The sequence below is a fragment of the Corvus moneduloides genome, chromosome 32, assembly GCF_009650955.1.
Source record: "Corvus moneduloides isolate bCorMon1 chromosome 32, bCorMon1.pri, whole genome shotgun sequence".
In the NCBI taxonomy this organism is placed as follows: Eukaryota; Metazoa; Chordata; class Aves; order Passeriformes; family Corvidae; genus Corvus; species Corvus moneduloides.
The window spans coordinates 196,535-217,250 of NC_045507.1; the positions used below are offsets into that span (position 1 = coordinate 196,535).

General features: G+C 69.7%; 2 protein-coding genes across 2 annotated transcripts; one reads left to right on the forward strand and one right to left on the reverse strand.

Moving 5' to 3' along the window:
* The first annotated feature begins 92 nt into the window (after positions 1-92).
* Positions 93-17,379, forward strand: XAB2 (XPA binding protein 2). Its single transcript, XM_032094490.1, has 19 exons — positions 93-389; positions 1,021-1,169; positions 1,775-1,898; positions 2,110-2,307; positions 2,960-3,094; positions 3,535-3,699; positions 5,239-5,383; positions 7,301-7,452; positions 8,085-8,204; positions 9,076-9,207; positions 9,956-10,087; positions 10,743-10,856; positions 11,958-12,120; positions 12,705-12,895; positions 13,055-13,177; positions 15,683-15,854; positions 16,189-16,315; positions 16,684-16,778; positions 17,256-17,379. Exons 1-19 carry the CDS (start codon positions 144-146, stop codon positions 17,315-17,317), a joined length of 2,745 nt encoding a protein of 914 aa, XP_031950381.1. The 5' UTR covers positions 93-143; the 3' UTR covers positions 17,318-17,379.
* Positions 17,380-17,518: 139 nt separating this feature from the next.
* On the reverse strand, positions 17,519-20,655 carry LOC116437062 (interferon regulatory factor 9-like). Its single transcript, XM_032094622.1, has 7 exons — positions 20,392-20,655; positions 19,872-20,046; positions 19,356-19,475; positions 19,166-19,240; positions 18,480-18,797; positions 17,782-17,888; positions 17,519-17,621 (listed from the first exon to the last, which is right to left on the reverse strand). The coding sequence occupies exons 1-7, from the start codon at positions 20,560-20,562 to the stop codon at positions 17,541-17,543; spliced, it is 1,047 nt and encodes a 348-aa protein (XP_031950513.1). The 5' UTR covers positions 20,563-20,655; the 3' UTR covers positions 17,519-17,540.
* Between the last annotated feature and the right edge of the window lie 61 nt (positions 20,656-20,716).

Genomic DNA, 20,716 nt, shown 5'->3' on the forward strand with positions numbered 1-20,716 from the left:
CCGCAGCCTATTGGCTACGGGCGGAGGGGAGGGGGCGGGGCGAGGGCCGGATGGGCCAATGAGAGCGGAGCAGGGGCAGGACGGAAGAGGGTCCGGAGCGGCGCCGGAAGTGAGGGCAGAGCGCCGGAAGTGCGGGCGGAGAAATGGCGGCAGCCGAGGCCGAGATGGCGGAGCGGGAGGAGCCGCCGGGAGCGGCGCCGGGAGCGGGGCTCGGCCTGGAGCCGGAGCCGGAGCCGGAGCCGGAGCCGGAGCCGGAGCCGGAGCCGGAGCCTGGAGCGGTGGCGGAACCGGAGCTCGGGGCGGGGCCGGGAGCGGAGCCGGGAGCGGGGCCCGGCGCGGTGGCGGATCCCGGAGCGGGGCCGGGCCCGGAACGGCCCGAGCTGTGCTTTGTGAGCGCGGGGCTGCGTCCCCTCCTGTCCCTGTCCCCGGCCGCAGGGCCCGTCCCTGTTCTCATTTCCCGTTCCCTGTCCCCAGCCCCCATTCACAGGCCCCGGGCTCCCGTCCCCGTCCCTCTTTCATCGCTGTCCCCATGTCCCCATCGCTGTCCCCCTTCCCGTGTCCCCGTCCCGCGGCTCATTTGGTGGCCTTGTCCCCGTCCCTGTCCCCCGTCCCTGTCCCCTGTCCCCATCCCTGTCCCCGTCCCTGTCCCCTGTCCCCATCCCCATCCCTGTCCCCATCCCTGTCCCCATCCCCGTCCCCGTCCCCATCCCTGTCCCCATCCCTGTCCCTGTCCCCATCCCTGTCTCCACCTCCCCGTTCCCTTTGCTGACCCTTTATCCTCGGGGGTCCCAGGAGGAAGTGTCCTGTCCGCTGTGTCCCCTGTGCCCTTGTCCCCAGGAGGACCAGGAGGGGCTGCCCTGTCCCTGTCCCCGAGGTGTCCCCTGAGCTGTCCCTGTGCGTGTCCCCTGAGCTGTCTCCTGTCCCCTGATGTGTCCCCTGTCCCCTGATGTGTCCCCTGTCCCCTGAGCTGTCCCCTGTCCCCTGAGCTGTCCCCTGATGTGTCCCCATGGGTGTCCCCAGGAGGACGAGGAGGTGCAGCACGAGGAGGAGCTGCTCAGGAACCCGTTCTCGGTGCGGGGCTGGCTCCGTTACGCCCAGGCCCGGCAGCGCGGGCCCCGGCCCCGCCTCAACCAGATCTACGAGAGGGCCCTGAGGGAGCTGCCCGGCAGGTACGGGCACCTGGGCACACCTGGGGAGATATGGGCTACACCTGGGAGGACATGGGGACAGCGGGGGGCACCTGGAGGCACCTGGGGGGACATGGGGATAGCAGGGAGCACCTGGGGTACACCTGGGGGCACCTGGGGCACACCTGGGGGCACCTGGGCACACCTCGGGACACCAGAGGTGCACCTGGGGGCACTTGGGGACAGCGGGGGCACCTGGGGTACACCTGGAAGGTACAGGGACCTTTGGGGGCTCACCTGGGCACGCTTGGGGGACACCTAGAACACACCTGGGGGACACTTGGGCACATCTGGGGGGCACAGGGGCACCTCAGTGCCTTTGTGTGGGCAGAGGGGTGGCGGGGACCCGCTGTGTCCCCTCGGGGGTGGCGGGGACGGGCTGGGTCCTGTCAGGGTGACAGCAGGTGGCAGGGGTGGCCCAGGTGGCAGGGGGGGACTCCGGTGACAGGGGTGGCACAGGTGACAGGTGCTGGGTGGCCCCGGTGGCCCAGGTGGCCGGGGGTGACTCCGGTGACGGGGGTGGCACAGGTGGCAGGGGTGTCCCTGGTGCCAGGCTGGCCGCGGTGACAGGGCTGTCCCCGTCCCAGTTACAAGCTGTGGTACCAGTACCTGCGGCAGCGCCGGGCACAGGTCAAAGGGCGCTGCCCCTCGGACCCCGCCTTCGAGGAGGCCAACGCCGTCCACGAGAGAGCCCTGGTGTTCATGCACAAGGTCAGGGGACACCGAGGGGACACGGGGGGGACACGGGGGTGCAGGGACAGGGGGACACGGGGGGGACACAGGGAGCGCCAGGCGGACGTGGGGGGATAGGAGGGACGCGGAGGGGACACGGGGCGTGGGGGGCACGGCGAGGGCGAGGTGTGGCACAGGGTTTGGGGACACGGGGACGCCCCCGGTGCCCCCTCACGCCGCCGCCCCGCAGATGCCGCGGATCTGGCTGGATTACTGCCAGTTCCTGGCGGAGCAGGGCCGCATCACGCGCACCCGCCGGACCTTCGACCGGGCGCTGCGGGCGCTGCCCATCACCCAGCACCGGCGCCTGTGGCCACAGTACCTGAGCTTCGTCCGGAAACACCCCCTGCCCGAGACCGCCGTGCGCGTCTTCCGCCGCTTCCTCAAGGTACGGCCGGCCGGGGACAGCGAGGGACACCTGGGGACAGCCGGGGACACAGAGCCAGGGATACCTGGGGACAGCCAGGGACACCTGGGGACAGCCGGGGACACACAGCCAGGGACACCCAGGGACACCTGGGGATGGGGACACGCACCTGGCACACCTGGGGATGGGGGCACACCTGGAGGATCGCCCTGTGGCAGTGGCACGCGTGGCAGCGTCACCCTGGGGTGAGGACACACGGCAGCATGGGGGCTCAGCTGGCAGCGTCACCTCGGGGCGATGGCTGGACGCTCGGTCGCTGAGGTGGCCCTGAGGTGGCCCTGCTGTCCCCAGCTGTGCCCCGAGGAGGCCGAGGAGTACGTGGGGGGTTCAGGTGGCCCTAAGGTGGTACTGAGGTGGCCCTGCTGTCCCCAGCTGTGCCCCTAGGCAGTCGAGCAGTATGTGGGGGGTTCAGGTGGCACTGAGATGGCCCTGAGGTGGCACTGAGATGGCCCTGAGGTGACTCTGAGGTGGCTCTGAGGTGGCACTGAGAGGTGGCCCTGAGGTGGCCCTGCTGTCCCCAGCTGTGCCCCGAGGAGGCCGAGCAGTACAGGGGGGGTTCAGGTGGCCCTGAGGTGGCACTGAGGTGACACTGAGGTGGCCCTGCTGTCCCCAGCTGTGCCCCGAGGAGGCCGAGCAGTACGTGGCGTACCTGCGCTCCGTGGGCCGCCTGGACGAGGCCGCGCAGGTCCTGGCCCGGCTGGTGAACGACGAGCGCTTCGTGTCCCGGGAGGGCAAATCCAACTACCAGGTGGGCATGGGGGACACCTGGGGGGACACCTGGGGGGACACCTGGGGGGCACAGGGCACCTGGGGACACCTGGAAGGGACTGGGAGGGAGCGCAGGGCACAGGGGGGGCCTCTGGACAGCTGGGGGGTGCTGGGGGTCACCTGTGGGGTGAGGAGGGGTTGGGGGATCCTGGGTGTCTCTCAGGGCTGGGGGGTCCCTGGGTGGTTCTGGGGGGTCCCAGAGGGTGTTTGGGGTCTCAGTGGGGTTTTGGGGGTTCTGAGCCGTACCTGTGTCCCCCCCCAGCTGTGGCAGGAGCTCCGTGAGCTGCTGTTCCAGCACCCCGGGGTGGTTTTGGGGTCTCTGATGCCACCCTTCCCCTGTCCCGGGCTGTGGCAGGAGCTGGGGGCTCTCAGGGCAGTTTTGGGGTGGTTTTGGGGTCTCTGACAGCCCTGTTTCCCCAGCTGTGGCAGGAGCTGTGCGAGCTGCTGTCCCAGCACCCCGACCGCGTGCGCTCGCTGGACGCCGGGGGCATCATCCGAGGCGGCCTCACGCGCTTCACGGACCAGCGCGGGCGGCTCTGGGGGGCACTGGCCGACTGCTACGTGCGCTGCGGCCACCTCGAGAAGGTGACACCCCCCGCTGTCCCCGTGCCATCCCCGGGACAGGCTGACACCCCTGGGGACAGGCTGACACCCCTGGGGACACAGTGACAGCCATAGGGACAGAGTGACACCCATGGGACAGAGTGACACCCATGGGACAGACTGCTGCTCTCTGTCCCCAGCTGCCATCCCGGTCACCCCAGAGCCGCCACAGCCCCGTTCCTGTCCCCAAAGCCCCCAGGCCACCCCCAGCCCCTCCCTGGGCCACCACGGCTCCGGTCCCAACCCCCCGGGGCCATGACAGCTCCGGTGCCAACGTTGTGTCCCCTTCCCCAGGGCCACCACAGTCCCCATCCCCTGGCCACCCCAGGGCCATCACCCCCCCACTTCCCTGGCCCCGTGGCTGTCCCTGTCCCTGTCCCTCGTGTCCCCAGCGCCGTCCCTCTCCCGGCAGTTCCCCGTGTCCCCTGTGCTGTCCTGTGCTCTGTGCTGGCTCCTGTCACCGTGCCCCGTGTCACCGACACTGTCCCCTGTGTCACCATCCCCTGTGTCACCATCCCCCGTGTCACCGATGCCATCCCCCGTGTTACCGGTGCCGTCCGCTGTGTCACCATCCCCCGTGTCACCAGCGCCGTCCCCTGTGTCACCGATGCCATCCCCTCTGTCACCATCCCCCGTGTCACCGGTGCCATCCTCTGTGTCACCGACGCTGTCCCCGTGTCACCGGTGCTGTTCCCTCACCCCGTGTCCATCTGCTCGTGTGCGTCCCTGTCCCCGGTGCTGTTCCTATTTCCTGTGTGCTTTGCCCGTCCCTTTCTCTGTCCCCAGTGCCGTCCTTGTCACCCGTCCTTGTCACTTGTGTGTCCCCCGTCCTTGTCACCTGTCACCCATCCTTGTCCTGTGTCCTTGTCACCCATCCTTGTCACCCGTTGTTGTCACCCGGCGGTGTTTCCACGTCCTCAGCACTGTCCTTGTGCCTTGTCTGTGTCACCCATGTCCCTGTCCTCATCCCAGCCATGGTACGTGCACAAGGAGCCCGTTCAGCCCACGGTGTTCCCTGTCCCCAAGCCCGTCCCCGTCCCCATTCCTGTCGCTGTCCCCATCCCTGTCCCCATCCCTGTCCCCCGTTGTCCCCAGGCCTGGGATGTGTACGAGGAGGCCGTGCAGACCGGGATGATCCCAATCCCAATCCCATTGTCCCCAGGCCCAGGATGTGTACGAGGAGGCCGTGCAGACCGGGATGATCCCAATCCCAATCCTGTTGTCCCCAGGCCTGGGATGTGTACGAGGAGGCCGTGCAGACTGGGATGATCCCAATCCCAATCCCAATCCTGTTGTCCCCAGGCCCGGGATGTGTACGAGGAGGCCGTGCAGACTGGGATGATCCCAATCCCAATCCCAATCCCGTTGTCCCCAGGCCCAGGATGTGTACGAGGAGGCCGTGCAGACTGGGATGATCCCAATCCCAATCCCAATCCTGTTGTCCCCAGGCCCGGGATGTGTACGAGGAGGCCGTGCAGACTGGGATGATCCCAATCCCAATCCCAATCCTGTTGTCCCCAGGCCCGGGATGTGTACGAGGAGGCCGTGCAGACCGTGATGACCGTGCGGGATTTCACGCAGGTGTTCGACAGCTACGCCCGCTTCGAGGAGAGCGTCATCGGGGCCCTGCTGGACACGCAGGCCCAGCTGGGACGGGGCCAGGACGGTGGGTGGGGGCACCCCGAACCTGGGGGGCAGCAGGGGCACCCCAAAAGGGCAGATGGGGGGCAAGGAGAGCGTTACTGGGGACACTGGCACAGCTGGGTCATGGGCAGGAGGGGGGGACACCCTGGAGTGTGTGGGGGGCACACCCTGGAATGGGGGGGGGCACCCTGGAATGGAGGGGGGCACCCTGGAATGGGGGGGGACACCCTGGAATGGGGGGGCACCCGGGAATGGAGGGGGGCACCCTGGAATGGGGGGGGACACCCTGGAATGGGGGGGGACACCCTGGAATGGGGGGGCACCCGGGAATGGGGGGGGGCACCCTGGAAGGGGGGGGGACACCCGGGAATGGGGGGGGACACCCGGGACTGGGGGGGCACCCTGGAATGGAGGGGGGCACCCTGGAATGGGGGGGGACACCCTGGAATGGGGGGGGACACCCTGGAATGGGGGGGCACCCTGGAATGGAGGGGGGCACCCTGGAATGGGGGGGGACACCCTGGAATGGGGGGGGACACCCTGGAATGGGGGGGGCACCCTGGAATGGGGGGGACACCCTGGAATGGGGGGGCACCCTGGAATGGAGGGGGGCACCCTGGAACGGAGGGACACCCTGGAGTGTGTGGAGGGGGCACCCTGGAGTGGGGGGGACACCCTGGAGTGACAGGGGGGACACCCTGAAACGTGTGGAAGGGACACCCTGGAATGGGGGGACACCCTGGAATGTGTGATGGGGACACCCTGGAATTGGGGGGGGACACCCTGGAGTGTGTGATGGGGACACCCTGGAATGGGGGGGGGCACCCTGGAGTGAGAGGGGGGACACCCTGGAACGTGTGGAAGGGACACCCTGGAATGGGGGGGGACACCCTGGAATGGGGGGGGACACCCTGGAGTGAGAGGGGGGACACCCTGGAATGGGGGGGACACCCTGGAGTGAGGGGGGGGGGCGCCCTGGAATGGGGGGGGGCGCCCTGGAATGGGGGGGGGACACCCTGGAATGGAGGGACACCCTGGAGTGTGTGGAGGGGACACCCTGGAATGGGGGGGACACCCTGGAATGAGAGGGGGGACACCCCGAAGTAGAGGGGGGCTGAGTGAGGCCGTCCCAGAGCAGCAGGTGGGGGAGCTGGGTTGGTCTAGGGGGAAGGGCACCCCAAAAGTAGGGAGGGCACCCCAAAAGTAGGAACCCCAAAAGGGTTCTCAGGCAGCCCTGGCTCGGTTTGGCCCCAAAAGCCTGAGCGTGCCCCCCAAATCCAGAGCATTTCGGGGTGCCCAGGGGGTCCTGCCTCAGTGTCCCCTCCAGAAGGGGGATTTGGGGGTGCTGCGGGGTCCCACCTCAGGGGGCTCCTCCAGGAGGAGCAGTTTGGGGGTCCCTCCCCAGTTTCCCCATCCTGGGGGGGGTCTGGTCACCTGGACTGGCCCCAGCCCCCCACTGGGGGTCCCTGTCCCCAGTGGTGCCCAGGGGTGCCCAGTGCCCTCGTGTCCCTGTCACCCTGTCCCCAGCACGAGGGTGCCCAGGGGTCCTGAACCTGCCCCATGTCCCCCAGTGTCCCCCAGTGTCCCCTGACCCCTGTGACCCCCCCATGTCCCCTGGTGTCCCCTGGTGTCCCCTGTGTCCCCTGTGTCCCCTGACCCCTGTGACCCCCTGTGTCCCCTGACCCCTGTGTCCCTTGATGTCCCCTGACCCCTGATGTCCCCTGACCCCTGTGACCCCCTGGTGTCCCCCTGTGTCCCCTGACCCCTGTGACCCCCCTGTGTCCCCTGTTGTCCCCCTGTGTCCCCACCCCTGTGACCCCCCGTGTCCCCCATGTCCCCTGGTGTCCCCTGACCCCCCCCTTGTCCCCTGATGTCCCCTGACCCCCCCTTGTCCCCTGGTGTCCCCTGATATCCCCTGACCCCCCCCGTGTCCCCGCAGAGGAGGTGGAGCTGGAGCTGCGCCTGGCGCGCTTCGAGCGCCTCATGGCGCGGCGGCCGCTGCTGCTCAACAGCGTCCTCCTGCGGCAGAACCCGCACAACGTCCACGAGTGGCACAAGAGGGTGGCCCTGCACCAGGGGCACCCCGACAAGGTGAGGGGACCCCCCGAGAGGTGAAGGGACACCCCGAGAGGGGAGGGGACACCCCGAGGGGGGAGGGTGTGAGGGGGGCGCCCCGAGAGGACGGGGACGCGGGAGGACGCAGCAGGGACGTGGGGGAAGGTGGGTGGCTGTAGGGGACACCTGGGGACATCGGGGGGGGGTGTTGGGGGGTGGGTGGCGTGGGGGTTTGGCGGTGACGCTGTACTGACCGCGGTGTCCCCTCCCTGTCCCCGTGTCCCCACCATGGCCCCCGTTTCCCCACGGCCCTCGTTTCCTTGTGTCCTCTTGTGTCCTGCGTCCCTGCGTCTCTTGCTGCCCCTGTGTCCCCCTGTATCCCCCCGTGTCCCACATGTCCCCTGTGTCCCCTGTGTCCTCCCTGTCCCCTGTGTCCCCCTGTGTCCCCCATGTCCCCCCGTGTCCTCCTGTGTCCCGCCGTGTCCCACATGTCCCTTGTGCCCCCTGTGTCCTTTGCTGTCCCCCGTGCCCCCCGTGTCCTTTGCTGTCCCCCCTGCCCCCCGTGTCCCCTGTGTCCCCGTGCCCCCCGTGTCCTTTGCTGTCCCCTGTGTCCCCCGTGTCCTTTGCTGTCCCATGTCCCCCGTGCCCCCCGTGTCCCCGTGTCCCAGATCATCCAGACGTTCACCGAGGCCGTTCGCACCGTGGATCCCCAGCGCGCCACCGGCCGCCCCCACGAGCTCTGGGTGGCCTTCGCCCGCTTCTACGAGGACAACGGGCAGCTGGAGGACGTGAGGGACCCCCCAAATCCTGAATGACTCCCCCAAACCCACCTGGGACCACCCCCAAACCTGCCTGGGACCCCCAAACTCTGACACCCCCAAATCCTGAACGACAACCCCCAGATTTTACCTGGGACCCCCAAAATCCTGCCCAGAACCCCCGAACCCTGAATGACGCCCTCAGACCTGCCTGGGCCCCCCAAACCCTGAATGTCGCCCCCCAGGCCTGCTCCTTCCTGTCCCCCCCATGGCCCCTTGATGCTCTCTCACATTCCCTGTCCCCCCAAACCCCCTTTTCACCCCCATTCCCCCCCCTGAGCAGAGCCATCCTGTCCCCCTGTGACCCCTGTCCTGTCCCTGTCCTGTCCCTGTCCTCCTGTGACCCCCCCAGTCCTGCTGTGACCCTGCTGTCCCCCAGACACAGTCCATCCTGTCCCCCCGTGTCCCCCCATCACCTTCAAACCCCTGTGACCCCTGTCCCTGTCCCCAGGCCCGGTCCATCCTGTCCCTGTCCCCCTGTGACCCCTGTCCCTGTCCCCAGGCCCGGTCCATCCTGTCCCTGTCCCCCTGTGACCCCTGTCCCCATCCCAGGCCCGGTCCATCCTGTCCCTGTCCCCCTGTGACCCCTGTCCCCATCCCAGGCCCGGTCCATCCTGTCCCTGTCCCCCTGTGACCCCTGTCCCCATCCCAGGCCCGGTCCATCCTGTCCCTGTCCCCCTGTGACCCTTGTCCCTGTCCCCAGGCCCGGTCCATCCTGTCCCTGTCCCCCTGTGACCCCTGTGACCCCTGTCCCTGTCTGTGTCCCCAGGCCTGGTCCATCCTGTCCCTGTCCTGTCCCTGTCCCCCTGTGACCCCTGTCCTATCCCTGTCCCCATCCCAGGCCCGGTCCATCCTGGCGCGGGCCACGCGGGTGCGGTTCCGGCGCGTCGAGGACCTGGCCGCGGTGTGGTGCGAGTTCGGGGAGCTGGAGCTGCGGCACCAGCGGCACCAGGAGGCTCTGCGGGTGCTGCGGGTGAGGGCAGGGCCGGGGCAACCCCGAAAAGGGAGGGGGGCCCCGGAAATGGGGGGGGTCCCCAAAATGGGGACAGGGAGAAACCCGAAATGGAGGGGGCTGGGGGCAGGGAGAGCGAGTGCGGGGAGCTGGAGGCACAGCGGGGCCCTGCGGGTGAGGGGGGCCCCAAAAAACGGGGAACCCCAAAAATGGGGGAGCCAGAAAGGGGGAGATCCCGAAAGTGGGGGGAACCAGAAAGGGGGAGACCCCAAAAATGGGGGAACCTCAAAAATGGGGGAACCAGAAAGGGGGAAACCCCAAAAGTGGGGGGAACCAGAAAGGGGGAGACCCCAAAAGTGGGGGAACCCCAAAAATGGGGGAACCCCAGAAATGGGGGAACCAGAAAGGGGGAGACCCCAAAAATGGGGGAAACCCTAAAAATGGGGGAACCAGAAAGGGGGAGACCCCAAAAATGGAGAAACCTCAAAAATGGGGGAACCAGAAAGGGGGAGACCCCAAAAATGGGGAAACCCTAAAAATGGGGGAACCAGAAAGGGGGAGACCCCAAAAATGGGGAAACCCCAAAAATGGGAATTCCAAAAACGGGGGGCCCCAAAAATGGAGGGGGCTGGGCACCTCCACAGGCCACCCCTGTCCCCAGGGGGGATGTCAGGGCTGGGATCTGTGTCGGGGAGTTTTGGGAGGGGTTGGGGGTTTTGGGGGTGTTTTGGGGACCCCTCTGAGCCCTTTTCTCCCGTTTCCCCCCCAGAAAGCCACGGCGCTGCCGGCCAAGCGCGCCGAGTACTTCGACAGCTCGGAGCCCGTCCAGAACCGGCTCTACAAATCCCTCAAGGTGTGGTCCATGCTGGCCGACCTGGAGGAGAGCCTGGGCACCTTCCAGGTGGGACACAGGGACACCTGGGGGGGACACCTGGGAGGGACACCTGGGGGGGACACCTGGGGACACGGCGGGGCTGCAGCGGGGGCACCCCACACTGGAGGGCGGAGGGGACGCGGCCTGGGCACAGGGGACACCTGGGGACATTGGGGTGAGTGTGGGGGACACTGGGCTGGGTGTGGGGGACACCGGAGGACATTGGGGTGGACATGGGAGACACCTGGGGACATTGGGGTGAGCGTGGGGGACACTGGGCTGGCTGTGGGGGACAGCTGGGGACATTGGGGTGAGCGTGGGGGACACAGGGCTGGGTGTGGGGGACACCTGGGACATTGTGGTGGACATGGGGGACACCTGGGGACATTGGGGTGGAGATGGGGGACACAGGGCTGGGTGTGGGGGACAGCTGGGGATATCGGGGTGGACATGGGGGACAGAGGGCTGGGTGTGGGGGACACATGAGGACATTGGGGTGGACATGGGGGACACTGGGCTGGGTGTGGGGGACACATGAGGACATTGGGGTGGACATGGGGGACGCTGGGCTGGGTGTGGGGGACACCGGAGGACATTGGGGTGGACATGGGGGACAGCTGGGTGCATGTCAGTTCCCCTGGCTGGCAGCGCTGACCCCGCTGTCCCCTGTCCCCCGTGGCAGTCGACGCGGGCGGTCTACGAGCGCATCCTGGACCTGCGCATCGCCACCCCCCAGATCGTCATCAACTACGCGCTGCTGCTCGAGGAGCACGGGCGCTTCGAGGACAGCTTCAAGGTCACCCAGGGACACCCGGGGACACCCAGGGACACCCAGGGACAGCCGGGGACAGCCTGGCAGAGCAGGGGGATGGAGGGGAGCAGCTGGGAACACCCAGAGAGGGGTGGGGGACACCCCGAGAGGGGCTGGGGACATCCAAAGAGGGGCTGGGGACATCCAGAAAGGGCAGGGGACATCCAGAGAGGGGCTGGGGACACCCTGAGTGAGGAGTGAGGGTACCCCATGGCTGGAAGGGTTGGGTGGGACACCCTGGGAGCATGTTGGGGACACTCCAGGGACGGTGTTGAGGACATCCTGGGGACAGCGTGGTTGTCACAGAGATCCCATAGAGACAGGTGGGGACGCCATGGGTACCCTGGGGCTGTCACAGGCACCCCAGGGAGGGGACTGGGCACATCCAGGGGCCCCGGGGCCCTGGATGGGATTGGGGACACCACAGGGACGAGGACAATGTCACAGACACCGCAGGGAGAACGCTGGGGACACCACAGAGGGGACATTGGGGACATCATGGGCACCCTGTTGCTGCCACAGGCACCCCAGGAAGGGTCCTGGGGCCACAGTGGGGACCCTGTGGCTGAAGGGGCCACTGGGGACACCACAGGCACCATGTCCTGGGATGGCTCCTGGTGGCAGCAGTGACCGGGGGTGGCAGCAGTGACAGGGTGGCAGTGAAAGGAGGGTGGCTGTGTTGGGGTGACAGTGGTGGCAGGGGTGACGTGGTGGGGGCGATGGCATGGCAATGGTGTGGGTGACAGGTGTGGCAGCAGTGGCAGGGTGGTGGCAGTGCCAGGACAGTGCCAGGGCAGTGCCAGCGGTGGCAAGGTGACAATGGCAGCGGCAGCCTGGTGCTGGCGGTGGCAGGATGGTGACAGGATGGTCACAGCGCTGTCAGGTGGCAGCGGCGCCTGGCAGTGCCACGATGCCCTGTCCCCGCGCTGGTCCGGTGGTGACACTGCCCCGTGTCCCCGTGTCCCTGTCGTCATGTCCCTATTCCCATTTCAATGTCCCTGTCCCCGTGTCTCTGTCCCCCTGTCAATGTCCCTGTCCCCGTGTCCCTGTCCCCATGTCAATGTCCCTGTCCCCGTGTCCCCGCAGGCGTACGAGCGCGGCATCGCGCTGTTCCGGTGGCCGCACGTGGGGGACCTGTGGCTCACGTACCTGTCCAAGTTCGTGGCCCGTTACGGGGGCCGGAAGCTGGAGCGGGCGCGGGACCTCTTCGAGCAGGCGCTGGACGGGTGCCCCCCGCAGCACGCCAAGAGTACGGACAGGGGGACACCGGGGGGGACAGGAGGACAGGACGGGCACGGGAGGGTCAGGGGGGCACAGAGGGCTCAGGGGATGCCAGGCCAGGTGCCCATTTGGGCACAGGGAGTGGGTGCCCCGGTGTGCCCAGGTGAGTTCCTGTCCTGTCCCCACATCCACATCCCTGTCCCCACAGCCTCGTCCCTGTCCCCACATCCCTGTCCCCACAACCGTGTCCCTGTCCCCACGTCCCTGTCCCCACATCCCTGTCCCCACAGCCATGTTGTCCCTGTCCCCACAGCCATGTTGTCCCTGTCCCCACATCCCTGTCCCTGTCCCCACATCCCTGTCCCTGTCCCCACAGCCATGTTGTCCCTGTCCCCAGAGCTCTGTCCCTGTCCCCAGAGCTCTGTCCCCGTCCCCGTCCCCACAGCCGTGTCCCCGTCCCCACATCCCTGTCCCTGTCCCCACATCCCTGTCCCCACAGCCCTGTCCCCGTCCCCACATCCCTGTCCCTGCCCCACATCCCTGTCCCCACAGCCGTGTCCCTGTCCCCACAGCCGTGTCCCTGTCCCCACAGCCGTGTCCCTGTCCCCACAGCCATCTACTTGCTGTACGCCCGCCTGGAGGAGCAGTTCGGGCTGGCTCGCAGGGCCATGGCCGTGTACGAGAGGGGCACGCGGGCCGTGCCCCCCGCCCAGCAGCGGGACATGTTCCACATCTACATCCGCCGGGCAGCCGAGCTCTTCGGGGTCACCCACACGCGGCCCATCTACCAGAGAGCCATCGAGGTGGGCAGGGGGACACCTGGGGACACCTGGGGGTGGGGGCAGCGAGGGGTCACGGGGGCTTCACGTGGGTGTGGGGCTGGGGGGCCCCGTTGTGTCGGGGGGTGCCAGGTGGGCACAGGTGGGCACAGGTGGGCACTGGGACCCGTGTGACCCCCGCAGGTGCTGGGGGACGACGCGGCGCGGGAGCTGTGCCTGCGCTTCGCCGACATGGAGTGCAAACTGGGAGAGGTGGACCGGGCCCGCGCCATCTACACCTACTGCTCCCAGATCTGCGACCCCCGGGTGAGACTGGCGGCACTGGGAGGGACTGGGAGGGACTGGGGGCACCCACTGCTCCCAGATCTGCGACCCCCAGGGGAGACTGGCGGCACTGGGAGGGACTGGGGGCACCCACTGCTCCCAGATCTGCGACCCCCGGGTGAGACTGGGGGCACTGGGAGGGACTGGGAGGGACTGGGGGCACCCATGCTCCCAGATCTGCGACCCCCGGGTGAGACTGGCGGCACTGGGAGGGACTGGGGGCACCCACTGCTCCCAGATCTGCGACCCCCGGGTGAGACTGGGGGCACTGGGAGGGACTGGGAGGGACTGGGGGCACCCACTGCTCCCAGATCTGCGACCCCCGGGTGAGACTGGGGGCACTGGGAGGGACTGGGAGGGACTGGGGGCACCCACTGCTCCCAGATCTGCGACCCCCGGGTGAGACTGGGGGCACTGGGAGGGACTGGGAGGGACTGGGGGCACTCACTGCTCCCAGATCTGCGACCCCCGGGTGAGACTGGGGGCACTGGGAGGGACTGGGAGGGACTGGGGGCACTCACTGCTCCCAGATCTGCGACCCCCGGGTGAGACTGGGGGCACTGGGAGGGACTGGGAGGGACTGGGGGCACTCACTGCTCCCAGATCTGCGACCCCCGGGTGAGACTGGGGGCACTGGGAGGGACTGGGAGGGACTGGGGGCACCCACTGCTCCCAGATCTGCGACCCCCGGGTGAGACTGGGGGCACTGGGAGGGACTGGGAGGGACTGGGGGCACTCACTGCTCCCAGATCTGCGACCCCCGGGTGAGACTGGGGGCACTGGGAGGGACTGGGAGGGACTGGGGGCACTCACTGCTCCCAGATCTGCGACCCCCGGGTGAGACTGGGGGCACTGGGAGGGACTGGGAGGGACTGGGGGCACCCACTGCTCCCAGATCTGCGACCCCCGGGTGAGACTGGGGGCACTGGGAGGGACTGGGAGGGACTGGGGGCACCCACTGCTCCCAGATCTGCGACCCCCAGGGGAGACTGGCGGCACTGGGAGGGACTGGGGGCACCCACTGCTCCCAGATCTGCGACCCCCGGGTGAGACTGGGGGCACTGGGAGGGACTGGGAGGGACTGGGGGCACTCACTGCTCCCAGATCTGCGACCCCCGGGTGAGACTGGGGGCACTGGGAGGGACTGGGAGGGACTAGGGGCACCCACTGCTCCCAGATCTGCGACCCCCGGGTGAGACTGGGGGCACTGGGAGGGACTGGGAGGGACTGGGGGCACCCACTGCTCCCAGATCTGCGACCCCCGGGTGAGACTGGGGGCACTGGGAGGGACTGGGAGGGACTGGGGGCACCCACTGCTCCCAGATCTGCGACCCCCGGGTGAGACTGGGGGCACTGGGAGGGACTGGGAGGGACTGGGGGCACTCACTGCTCCCAGATCTGCGACCCCCGGGTGAGACTGGGGGCACTGGGAGGGACTGGGAGGGACTGGGGGCACTCACTGCTCCCAGATCTGCGACCCCCGGGTGAGACTGGGGGCACTGGGAGGGACTGGGAGGGACTGGGGGCACTCACTGCTCCCAGATCTGCGACCCCCAGGTGAGACTGGGGGCACTGGGAGGGACTGGGAGGGACTGGGGGCACCCACTGCTCCCAGATCTGCGACCCCCGGGGGAGACTGGGGGCACTGGGAGGGACTGGGGGCACCCACTGCTCCCAGATCTGCGACCCCCGGGTGAGACTGGGGGAGGCCCCGGGGCTGAGGAGCCACCGAGTGTCCCCAGGGCCGTGTGGGTGCCAGGTGTTGCGGGTGTCAGAGAGCCAGGGGTGTCCCCAGGGCCACCTGGATGTCCCCAGGGTCCCCGGGGTGCCCCCTGTGCTGGGGAGTCCCCAGGGTCACGGGGGTGTTCCCAAGGCCACACCTGGGTGCTGTGGGGTGCCCCCTGTGCAGGGCGCGCCCAGGGCCAGGGGTGTCCCCAGGGTCACAGGGGTGTCCCCAGGGTCACAGGGCTGTTCCCAAGGTCACAGGGGTGTCCCCAAGGTCACATGGGTGTCCCCAGGGTCACGGGGGTGTCCCCAAGGCCACAGGGCTGTCCCCAAGGCCACATGGGTGTCCCCAGGGCCACAGGGGTGTCCCCAGGGCCACAGGGGTGCCATGAGGTGTCCCCAAGGTCACAGGGCCATCCCCAAGGTCACATGGGTGCCCCCAGGGCCATCCCCAGGGCCACAGGGCTGTCCTCAGGGTCACAGGGGTGCCACCAGGGCCACAGGGCTGTCCCCAGGGCCACAGGGGTGCCATGAGGTGTCCCCAGGGTCACAGGGCCATCCCCAAGGTCACATGGGTGCCCACAGGGCTGTCCCCAGGGCCACAGGGCTGTCCCCAGGGTCACAGGGGTGCCATGAGGTGTCCCCAAGGTCACAGGGCTGTCCCCAGGGTCATGTGGGTGCCATGTGTTGGGGCTGTCCCCGGGCTGTCCCCGGGCTGTCCCCGGGCTGTCCCCGGTGCCGCTGACGGCGCTGTCCCCGCAGATCACGGGCAGCTTCTGGCAGACGTGGAAGGAGTTTGAGATCCGGCACGGGAACGAGGACACGATCCGCGAGATGCTGCGGATCAAGCGCAGCGTGCAGGCCACCTACAACACCCAGGTGAACTTCATGGCCTCGCAGATGCTCAAGGTGTCCGGCAGCGCCACCGGCACAGGTGAGGGGACACGGGAGGGGACACGGGGCTGAGGAGGGGGAGGGGGAGGCGGAGGAGATGGGGAAATGCAGAGCGCGGGAGGGGGCACAGGTGAAGGGGTACAGGTGAAGGAAGGGGGGGCTGGGGAGGGGGTACAGGTGAGTGTGATACAGGTGAGGGGCACAGGTGAGGGGGCACAGGTGAAGGGCCCAGGGCAGGAAGGTGCGAGTGGATGTGTTACTGGGGAGACGCAGGGCAGGGGGGCACAGGTGGGGGAGGAACCCACGGGAGGGGGGGGGGGGGGCCCGGGGCCATGGGGGGGGTCCCGTGCCCCCCCTGACGGCTGCGGGGGCAGTGTCAGACCTGGCCCCGGGCCAGAGCGGCCTGGACGAGATGAAGCTGCTGGAGCAGCGCGCGGAGGCGCTGGCGGCCGAGGCCCAGCGGGACACGCCCCGCCCCGCCCAGCAGGTGCTGTTCGTCAGGTGGGTGCCCCGCCCGTGCCACCGCGCCCACCTGCTGCCCACCCAGCAGCTCCTCCTGCCCTGGGGCGGCCCCTCCCAGCCACACCTGAGCCCCACACCCCGGGCAATGACCCCGCCCACCCACACCTGCCCCCCCTCCCCGACCCCCCCATCCCGCTGTTTCTCAGGTGAGGTGGGCGTGGCCTCGCCCACTCACTCCCAGGTACCCCCAGGTACCCCGGCCCAGGGGCTGCAGGGGGGGCCCGGCTCACCCCGGGAGGGTCCCCGTGTCCTCCCCCACCCTGAGCCCCCCGAGTTCCCTCCCCCGCCGTGCCCCCACGGGGGTCTCTGGGTGCCCCACGGGCGGTGGGTGCTGATGGGGGGTGCAGGGCCGAGGCCCTCCCGGGGGCAGAGCCCACCCTGTCCCAGCAGGGGAACCCCGAGGAGATCGACCTGGGCGAGGACGAGGGCGACGAGCCCGACGGTACCGGGAGGGGCACCGGGAATGGGGGGGGCACCGGGGGCGGGCACTGGGCTGGGGGAGGGGGGCACTGGACTGGGGGGGGCACCAGGACGGGGGGGGATGGGCACAGGGGGGCACTGGGATGGGGGGGGAGGAGCACGGGGGGACACTGGGACTGGGGGGGGCACTGGGAGTGGGAGACACCGGGATGAGGGGGGAGGGGCACGGGGGGGGGCACTGGGAGTGGGGGGGGGACGCTGAAACTGGGAGGGGCACCAGGACTGGGGGGGGGGGCATTGGGAGGACGTGGGGGGTGGGAATGTGGGGAGGGGCACGGGGGTGATGGGGGGGTCCCCAGGGCATCCGAGGGGGGCAGAGGTGGGTGGGGACAGAGGGAGGGACACGTGGGGCCACGCCCTGGCTGGGGCCGCGGGGGTCCCGGTGGCACCGGGGGGTGCAGGGTCCCCCCCGGGCTCTCTGACCCCCCCGTTCCCGCAGAGGTGCAGCTGGAGCAGAAGCAGGTCCCGTCCTCCGTGTTCGGGGGGCTCAAGGACGACTGAGGAGCCCCTCCGTGCCCCCCCCAGCCCCCTGTGCCCCCCCAATAAACCCCCTTTGTACGAGACGTGGCTGCCCGAGTTCGGGGGGCACTTGGGCCCCCCCCAGAGCCCCTCTGGGTGCCCCCAGCCCCTCTCAGTGACACACAGCGGGGGGGTGCCCGAGGGTTCGGGGCTCTCGGGGGGCTCAGAGGGGACACTGAGGCCTCTCCTGGCCCAGACACGGCGTTTATTGCCCCGGGGGGGTCCCGAAGGGGTCCGGGGGGGTCTCGGGGGTGTCCAGGAGCCGCTGGGCAAAGGCCTGTTCCAGCTGGGGGGGAAGAAGGAGCTGAAAACCCTCAATTCCCGCCCCCCCAAATCCCTCTTAACGCCCCTAAAGCCCCCCAGAGACCCCCCCAGCCCCACATCTCCAGCGGCATCGCCCCTTAGGGACCCCCGCAGTACCCACAGCCCCCCCCGGCCCCCCTCACCTCCAGCACCAGCCCCCCGCCCTGGGGGGCCCCGTCGGGGGGTCCCAACTCCAGCGTCACCCGGTGCGGGGGGCGGGGGCCCCGCCCGGCCCGGTGCAGCTCCACCTCTGGGGGGGGAGGGGGCGGTCAGCGGCGGGGGGAGGGGCAGTGCTCTGGGGGACCCTCCCTCCCTCCCACTGCGGGGTTTAGGGGTCCCCCTTCCCACGGGGTTTGGGGGACCCTCCCCGCACCCACGATTTGGGTCTGGCCCCCCGATTGCCCCTCACGGTATTTTGGTCTTTCCCGTGACCCCCCTTTTCCCCCCCCTCTGCCCCCGTTTTTTTGGTCTCTCCCTCTCCCCCAATGTTGGTCTGTCCCCCCCCCCCGCCCGGTGATTTGGTCTCTCCGTCCCCCCCCCCGCGCTGATTTGGTCTCTCCCGCTGACCCCCATGTCGGTCTGTCCACCCCCCCCTCCCCCCCGATGTTGATCTGTCCCCCCCCCCGGTGATATGGTCTCTTCCTCTCCCCCCGATGTCGGTCTGTCCGTCCCCCCTCCCCTCCCCCGCGGTGATTTGGTCTCTTCCCCCCCCCCCCCCGCGGTGATTTGGTCTCTTCCCCCCCCCCCCCCCGTGGTGATTTGGTCTCTTCCCCCCCCCCCCGCGGTGATTTGGTCTCTTTCCCCCCCCCCCCCCCCCCCCCCCGCGGTGATTTGGTCTCACCCTCCCGGAAGCGCCGCGCGTCGAACGGCTGCAGCAGCGCCCCCTGCTGGAGCGGCCCGTGCGGCGCGTGCGGGCCCCGGACGGTGCCGGCGGCGGGGGCGGCCCCGGGGCGCATGCGCAGGAAGAGCCCGCGGGGGGCGCTGCTGAGCAGGAGCCCCCGGCCCAGCCCCGCCCCCGCCGGCAGCACCAGGCGCGGCAGCGGCGGCGGCGGCGCCCCCTGGCGGCCCGGAGGACTCAGCAGGTACTCGCCGGGGGGCAGCGCCCCCTGCCAGGCCAGGGCGGGGCCGTGGCGCAGGCGCAGCAGCAGCGCCGAGTCTCCTGCAGGGGGCGCCAGGCAGCGATGGGAGGCCCCGCCCACCGGGGGGCGGGGTCACAGCGGGGGCGGGGCTTTTGGGGGTGGGGGCTAAAGTGGGGATTGGGGCGTGGCCAAAGGGGGGGTGGAGTCCCAGGGGAGCGGGGGTGGAGTCCCAGGGGAGCGGGGGTGGAGCCGAAGCTCGTGAGGTCACAGCGGAAGGCGGGGCCATGGCTGGGGGCGTGGCCGTGGGGAGGGTGGGGTGATGGTTTTGGGGTCAGTAGGAGGCGGGGTCAGGGGTGTGGCAGGATGGACACCAGAGTCAGCACAGGGGGTGTGGCCAGCTCGTGGGGCTCAGCTGTGGGTGGCTCCTCCCCTTGGAGGCGGGGCTTACCCTGTGCGGGGGGGAGGGGCTCTGGGCTCTCCACCTGGATGCGCAGGGGCGGCACTTCCGGGGGCGGGGCCTCGGCTGAAGGGGCGGGGTCAGGCAGCAGCCACGCCCTGATGCTCCGCCCCCAGGGCCACCTCAGCCCCATAATTGTCTCTGCAGTCCCATAACTGCCCCCAGCTGCCCCCACTCTCACCGGGGTCTTCATCATCCTGAGCTCCCTCTTGGGTCTCAGGGGGCGGGGTTGGTGGGAGCGGCTCTGCAGGGCTCGGCCCCGCCTCCTTCTGGCTCTGCTGGGCCTTGGAGGGCTTCGGCTCTGTTGGAATGGGGGGGGCGATTTGGTGTCGGACCCCCCCTGCACCCCTCCCCCCTTTCCTTTAGACCCTCACTTGGCCCCTACCCTCGGACCTCCTCCCTTCGGGTTCCCCATATTCGGGTACCCCCAGCCTCAATTCCCTGCCCCACTCAGGTTCCTCCCAGTTTGGGGGTTCGCCCTCTGCCCCTTCATTGAGTCCCCTCCCCCCACGGTGCCCCCCATATTCTGTCCCCCCACCCCATTTCCTTTGTGCCCCGACTTTGCCCCTCCCCCGCGTTCTCCACCCTCCATTCACTCCCCTCCCAATTGGGTGCTGCCCCCACGTCTGCCGTGTCCCCCCCGCCCCCCCGTGCCCCCCACATTCCGCCCCCTGCCCCGCCCCAGTGCCCCCCTCACCACGGGCGGGCAGCAGCCGGTACACGCGGTAGGGGCAGGGCCCGTCGGAGCGGCTCCGGCCCGGCACCGCGCGGAACTCGGGGCTCCGGGCCAGGGCGCAGCGCAGCCGCGTCTTCCACCCCGCGGGGTCGGGGGGGTCCCCGGGCCGGACCCGCCCCTTGTACTCCGCCCACGCCTGCCACGGCCAATGGCATCAGGGACCCGCCCAGGCCCCGCCCACAGCCCCGCCCACCCAATTTGCATAGCGAAAGCCCCGCCCCGTCTCACGGACCACCGCTCTAGCCCCGCCCTCGCCACAACCCCCGGGCCCGGCACCGCCCACTCCTCACTTTGCATAGCTCGGCCCCGCCCTCCTCAAGCCCCGCCCCCGGCCTTGCTCCTCCCCGAAGGGGGCGCGGTCCAAGCCCCGCCCCCTCCTATGGCTTCGCACAGCGCGGGCCGTCCATTGGCCACGCCCCTCCGTTAGCCACGCCCCTCCGTTAGCCCCGCCCCTCCCTAGCCCCGCCCCCTCAGCCCCCACCTTGCAGAGCGCCGCCCCCGCGCCGCCCTTGGCCCCGTTCCGCCCGCCGTGGGCCCACGGGATCCTCAGCGCCGACTGAGCCTCGTCGTCCCACACGAGCCCCGGGAAGCGGCCGCTCTTCAGCTGCTCCAGCAGCCACGGCCGCAGCCGCCGCGGGCCGCCCTCCGCCATGCCGGGGGGGTCGGGGTCGGGGGGGTTCCGGGGATCCCGGGGGTCCCGGGGCAGCCTGAGCGATCCCGGGCCCGCCGAGCGGCGCCGCCGCCTTCCGGGAACCCACGTGACCGCGGAAAGCCACGTGACCTCCCCCACCAATCAGCGCGCGGCT